This window comes from Sinocyclocheilus grahami, unplaced genomic scaffold (assembly GCF_001515645.1).
Source record: "Sinocyclocheilus grahami isolate Dianchi unplaced genomic scaffold, SAMN03320097.WGS_v1.1 scaffold330.1, whole genome shotgun sequence".
Lineage (NCBI taxonomy): Eukaryota > Metazoa > Chordata > Actinopteri > Cypriniformes > Cyprinidae > Sinocyclocheilus > Sinocyclocheilus grahami.
This window is the reverse complement of record NW_015505509.1, coordinates 705804-712495: the sequence shown is the minus strand read 5'-3', so window position 1 is coordinate 712495 and position 6692 is coordinate 705804. Positions and strand designations below refer to the sequence as shown.

The window sequence follows — 6692 nt, the reverse complement described above, 5'->3', positions numbered from 1 at the left end:
ATTTGCCACTGATGATTCAAACGCGAGTTTTTGGTAGTGTGGAGTAGCACTTGTTGTTTGTCATTTCTCCGATCACAAATGCAGACAGGGTTTTATGTTTACGGGCATGATGCAAAGCAACGCGTAAAAAGACAGTATAAGTCATTATAATCAGTAATTATGTCGCCACTGGATGCAACAAATGCCTCGTTTGTAATGGGTATTAATGTTTTTGTCTCGACCGGGACACGGCATCAACAGTATGTGAGGGGCGTAACATTTCCGTCTCACGCTTGAGGTATTCGGCCAATCACAACGCACTGGATAGCTGGCCAATCAGAGCACACCTCGCTTTTCAGAATGATGAGCTTTGCGTTTCGGAAAAGGCGGGGCATAGAGGAGAAACAATAATGTACAGTATGTGGAAAATAATGTGTTTTTTTAACTTTAAACTGCATAAACACATTTCATTACACCAAATAATTTTCTTTTTAGCAGCATCATATGACCCCTTTAATAAACCACAAAATATAAACAAAAATATAATGTTACTCTAAACACCAAAGCAAAAGTTAATAAAGTTCAGCTAATTATTTCAGTGTCCTACCAACAACAATATGTATCCAAAAAATGGATAAGTAGAAATGTTGAAGGATATGTTCGTTGTACTGTTTACAACACTTGTCACATTATACAGCAATGTAGCATACCTGCAACAAAAATGCAACGTTGTGAAATAATTCCTGGGAGGAACCACAACAATAAGTGTTTACATAACAATACTGTGTTCACACCTAACAAAACTAAATGATGAAGTGTACAGTGCCAAGTGGAACACTAACGCTTAACAGAAGAAGTTTACTTAAAACGCATAATATGTAACATTAGTCTTTAAAATAGTGACACATTTCACACAACGGATGGCGATTAAGTACTGAACTCAAATTTGTAAAACGTTTTCTGAAGCGGCATCATCTACCATTCCGTCCGCCATCCAGGTAACTCCGCCCCTTGCGCTACGTAGTAGGGTACGCTGCAAACGCCGAGTGCTTTAGCGTTCCACTTTTCTTTTCTTTTTTTGGTTATTCGAAATGCCCTTTGCACGGGTGCGCTTTTTAGTGTGAACACACTACTCACATTATTTATACTACAAAATGGAGAAAAACTAATTCGTTCAAAAGACTGATTCATTAAGGAATGCCGCTACTGTACTGGATTTATCAAATGCGTGAATAGGTAATTACTGCTAGCTAGACTAAAGACTGCAGTAATGAAGATGTTTCAAATGTTTCAAAATGTATTCAGTTCATGAAACTTCAAAATAACATGTATATTTTACCCTATAAATCTATAAGGCTCCTATGTGTAGGTTCAGTAATATCACTTTAATGGCAATGAATAGGTTATTTTCATTGCCATTAATGTGTATTAACTGAACGTAAACATAGGAGCCTGAGAAAATGCTCATTTTAGAAGAAAACTTTAGACTGAGACTCTTCATTTGTTCTTTAATTATTCAGTATTTTCTAATTCCTTTTGTTATTGTAACTACAGAGTAGAAAGAAGAAAAAAAAAACATTTGAAAATGCTTTTTATAGACCTTATTTTTGGCCATAGTTTCAAAATAATGGAACAGCAGTGCCACCATCCGTCCTAGCATATTACACAGAAGAGTTGCAAGTCCGACTAGTGGAAGAAATGTGTGCTGAGATAATGTAGAGACGCCAGTCGCTTGAAGGCTGCGTGGGATTCACTGCTTGGGACTCAACTCTGTCAAGAATTAGTTATCCGAACGATTACTTTGGAAATAGCAGACTATATTTTAAGTAAAATTCTGCTTTTAGCATTTATAGCCATATTTCCGCCTGACACCTAATGCAATGATCAGATTTATTGTTCTTTTTGTTGAGTTGCGCATCATTTGTCAGTCTCTGGGTGATAACACTGAGGGTAAGAGATCTTTATTTTCTCTTTCTTTATGAAACGGTAATCTTCTCTGGTTTGAACGGTGTAAAGTTTTTTTTGTAAAGCAAAGTACATAATTGAAGCTCTCTCAACCGTTCAGCTGTGTTTACCTTTGCACTGAAGTTACGGACTTTCAGGTCTTAATGGAGAAATTGAGATTTTGTTTGAGCTTTTAGGAATGAATTGAATATAAAAACCTTCATAAATAATAGAATGCAGGCTAAAGTGACTCAATTCTTTAATTTTGCGTTTTAGTCTTTTCCCTCCATGCTATTGATTCTCAAAACCCCACACTGTCATTCAGTGGCGCACTAGTTTGTCTTGGAAGATTCTGATTCACAAATGATTCAGACTCCAGGGGAATAAGTCACGTACATTTGGCCAAAGGAGCAGTTTCATAGACATAAACATACATTGTTTCATCCATTAAGCGTTTAATGTATCTAAAGACATATTATTAACATGTTCAGTTTGATGAATGATGTCCATACCATCTAAACAGTTGTAATCATAACCCAGTAAATCACTGAGTGTGAGCTCACCATTTGTGACAGAGCCCTAATTTGACCTTTCTAAAGGAACAACTTTACCTGTGTCATGTTTGGGTCCAAGACCAAACAAACAAACAAGCAAGAAATATCTTGCCATGTACTGTATCAGCTATGCGAGTTAACTGATTGAATGCTCATGGGAATGTACATATTTTGTGTGATTGAAAGAGTAAAGTTGTTTGGCTTTCGGCACAGTTCCAAATAGTTTGTGAAAATGAGAACATCATTTTCCTCACACAAATTGGAAAGTTTTCCCTTGAGGAGAGCTACATAATGTTTTCCAGGTAGTGTACAGCAGTGTGGGTATTGACAAATGTTGAGTCACAGTCTTGGTATGTTTCAACTGTAGACTGCTGCAGTCAGTCTCTATCCGTATAAATTCTGCATTTATATATTTAAATAAATGTATTTAAAAAGTCTGCCTATCTGTCCATGGTGTTTCTTTGCCTAAAGCCCAAGACTCTGGGATAAGCTCCAGCATCCCCCGACCCTACATAGGACAAACGGTTTGTAAATTGGATGGATATTTAAAATGAGATCCCTCTAGGCCTGGCAACATCTTTGCATACCGTTATCCTCTTTCCATATCATTGGCATAGATTCAGATATTCTTGTGCTCAGACATGTCTCAATCTTTTACTTTGAAGGAAATGGTGAGTTGTAAGAATATATTCCGTGACTCAATAAGTATCCATCCATTTGTCTATAGCTGCTTGTTCTATGTACAGTCACTGGATTCTATCCCAGCATGACTACGGATGAAGGCAGGGAAACACCCTAGACAGGTGACCAGCTGCCAGTATTAGGTGAACTTCAGCTTAGAAAATGAGTGAAATGTAAAAGTTTTTTCATGCATGGAAAAGTACTCCTCCTGATGAGACAGTCGCTACAAAATTATTTTCAAAGATCCTAATCCAGTAAACATGGACTTGGAAACCCTGACTTGGCTGGATCTTCAGTTTTCTGTGTGTAAACAGCAGCACCTTTTGGCAAATGTGATTTTGGCATTGGCTAAAACAATTCTGTCCTAGATTTCAACTGACATTCTGTACAGCATTGAACTTTTTTAAGCTCCCTTTAAGGGGTCTTCTCTGAATATTTTTCCTGAAATTATCCTTATATTTTAGGGAAAGCTCATGGTTCTAAATAATGTGTGTCAAAGAGGTTTATGTATGTGAAACCAGAAAAGCGTGAGAGTGGAAAGAATGATGATGGTGGCTGTGCTGCTTGGAAACAAAAACCGGTGTGGTTGGGGATCTTTTTCTCTACTGCTGAGGCTGCAGGATACTAATGATGCAGCTGATTTGCTGCTATGATGATGTGCCGGCCAATATTTAGACTGTCTTTTGGAAGATGACTTTTAGAAGACTTTTTTTAGATCAAAGCTTCGGGTTTTATATTTGCTCTTTTAGGCTCAGCATCTTCTTACCATGACAACAATGAAGTTGTGCATGAGGACGAGACTTACTACACCCCTCAGTTGGACTATAAACGTAAATATGTGCACTAATTATACAATATGACTAAATACGAAATGCTACAGGTACTTTAAAACCATTTTTGCCATCAGATCCGCAGTGGTGCCATGTACTTAAGCTGTCCAATGGAGAAGTGTCCTGTTCCTCTCCTCGAGGCGGGCACCACCGGGGCTCGCTTGGAGCTCGCTGTTTGCTCTCCTGTGTTCGAGGATATAAACGGCTGGGACGATCATCTGTGCAGTGCATGCCCAACCGCCGCTGGTCTGGATCCGCTGTTTGTCGAAGTAAGTACACTTAAAAGGTGTCATAATAATTGTGTCACAAAACTAACTCTTTGATACAGTAACAAACATGTATTTGGCACTTGAACCATGTGTTTATATTATGTCTGAATCTTAGAGATACGCTGCCATGTTCTGCCTCTGATTGACCACGGTATGTACAGTTGCACCCGTGGTTTCGTGGTAGACTCCAGGTGTGACTACACCTGCTATGAAGGCTACCAGATTGAGGGAGATCGCTACCGGATGTGCCAAGAAGAGGGAACATGGAGTGGCACAGAACCGACGTGTGCAGGTACATTTGCAAGTCTAGTCTAATGTATTCATTTGATAAGACTGCAGATGCCATTATGTCATTATCTATTAAATCAGAGAGAATACGTTGTAACATTGAATAAAAATTGCATTGTTTCAGATCATGACCCCCCCAAACTGAAATGTCCTTTGTCCAGAGTGAAGATAGCAGAACCAGGAAAACTAACTGCCATGGTTTCATGGGAGCGTCCTGTTGCTAAAGATACCGCTGACAGAGCACTTCAGTATGTGCATCACATTTTATGAAAGCCACCCAACTTCCTCCGTGTCTAAGAAGCAACCTGTAAACTGCATTTTTGTCATCCTTTATCAGGGTCTTGCGAAATGGGCTGGAGTCTGGATCCGACTTTCCTGAAGGAATGCATGTAATTCGATATAAAGTCTCTGACCAGGCTCGCAACACAGCCACATGCAAGTTTACAGTGCATGTTGAAGGTGAAGCCAGTATACAATTTTGATTTGCTTCTGCTTCGAAGTGTTAAAGAGAAAGTTCACTCAAACATGAAAACGGTGTCATCATTTACTCACCTTTGTTATTTCTGATTTCTGTGGAACATACATATTGGACCCCACTGACTTAGTTTCATTACATGGACCAAAAGCACTGAGACATTTTTCAAAATATATTTTGCATTCAACAGAAGAAATAAAGCCATGAGTAAATGATTACAGAATTAAATTATTTTGGGGAACCATGCCTTTAACTGTAACTAATATTATTAATATGTGACTTAAGGTTTTAACTTCCTTCTCTAGATCCAGTCAGTTGTACTATACAGTGGTATATATGCCTAAAACCGAAATGTTCTTTCCCTCAGTGAGACGATGCCCAAAGCTAAAGCCGCCTATGCATGGCTATCTGACATGCTCATCTGATGGCAATAATTATGGGGCTGTATGTGAATATGATTGTGATCCTGGCTTCGAAAGGACAGGTTTTGCAACACGCGTTTGTCAGCTCAGTCGCAGCTGGTCTGATGAAGCCGCTCAGTGTGTATGTGAGTATGTGGTTAGGTTTATTTTTAACTGAAACAAAGTCAAATACTTTTTCTAAATGTTGTGTGTGAAACATTTGCTTTTTCTTTTAGTAATGGCTATTAAAACAGACGTCAGGTCTGCTGGTGCTCTGCTTGACCAGTTTTATGAAAAGAGAAGGCTTCTTGTTGTGTCTACTCCAGACAACGCTAACCAGAAGTACAGGCTTCAGAATATTATGCTGCAGGTAGTATAGACACTGTGCGTCTTGGACTAAAGCAAAAATTATTTTAAATAAGGAGAGTATCGATCTTATTACAGTGCATAATATGATTGTGGGAACATTCTGACAGAAAGCTGAGTGTGGTCTGGATCTGCGACATGTGACAGTGATCGAGCTGTTAGGAACTTCACCTCGTGAAGTGGGCCGCATCAAAGAACAACGACTAGATCCTGAAGTCATAGAGGGTCTTAGGTAACTTCCGAATTATCTACACAGTAGTGTTTACATGTTAAATACTGTATACTTAACTATTGTATTTACAGACTTCCATGGAAGTCATACTGGCAGATGACTGCAATATTACAAACGAATACACATGATATTAACAATATTTACTTTTTTAAAGTCCTGTAAGTTCCCAATTGATAAAATCAAATCCTATTCTAAGCTTTCTCATTGTATATCAAGTAACATGGAATTCATCTGGATTTAATACCGACTTTAAGTTCCAGCAGAGACATACTGACCAGCCTATTTTCTATTCAAGACCAGGCCATATTTTGATAAAAGACACATGACAATTTTGGACAAAACACTTTCATGAGGTTTTGCAACAACAGTGACTCTGAAAGAAAGTGCTGAAAGAAAATGCTTGGCTGATTCTCTCCACTGTGCATGTGTGTTTCCAATCTAAATGTGGTTTTCATGTGCTTTTTGTTTGTATGTAACAGACAGGCACTGTATATATCTACGGCATATTTCACCATGGTGCTGCTGGATGAGTATGGTGTGGATCGGGAGCGCTTTGTTAACCCCACCACCTCTGATGAGCTCTACTCATATGTAGATGAGTATCTCCTCGCAGAGGAGGAGCTAGAGAGACTGGAGATGAACAGGGACTTCTGTGACTGACCTCGGTCTGATC

General features: G+C 38.8%; 1 protein-coding gene across 1 annotated transcript; it reads left to right on the top strand.

Annotated features, from left to right (window-relative positions):
• Positions 1-1680: 1680 nt before the first annotated feature.
• Positions 1681-6690, top strand: srpx2 (sushi-repeat containing protein X-linked 2). The gene is made up of 10 exons (XM_016295107.1): positions 1681-1929; positions 3908-3988; positions 4066-4257; positions 4373-4549; positions 4670-4793; positions 4883-5004; positions 5388-5567; positions 5658-5791; positions 5898-6019; positions 6499-6690. Exons 1-10 carry the CDS (start codon positions 1860-1862, stop codon positions 6677-6679), a joined length of 1383 nt encoding a protein of 460 aa, XP_016150593.1. The 5' UTR covers positions 1681-1859; the 3' UTR covers positions 6680-6690.
• The last annotated feature ends 2 nt before the right edge of the window (positions 6691-6692 follow it).

Coding starts and splice junctions, on each gene's coding strand:
- srpx2 (XM_016295107.1), top strand. CDS start 1,860: ATGATCAGATTTATTGTTCTTTTTGTTGAGTTGCGCATCATTTGTCAG. Junction 5,005..5,387: donor GTTTACAGTGCATGTTGAAG/GTGAAGCCAGTA, acceptor TCTTTCCCTCAG/TGAGACGATGCCCAAAGCTA. Junction 5,792..5,897: donor TTCAGAATATTATGCTGCAG/GTAGTATAGACA, acceptor ACATTCTGACAG/AAAGCTGAGTGTGGTCTGGA.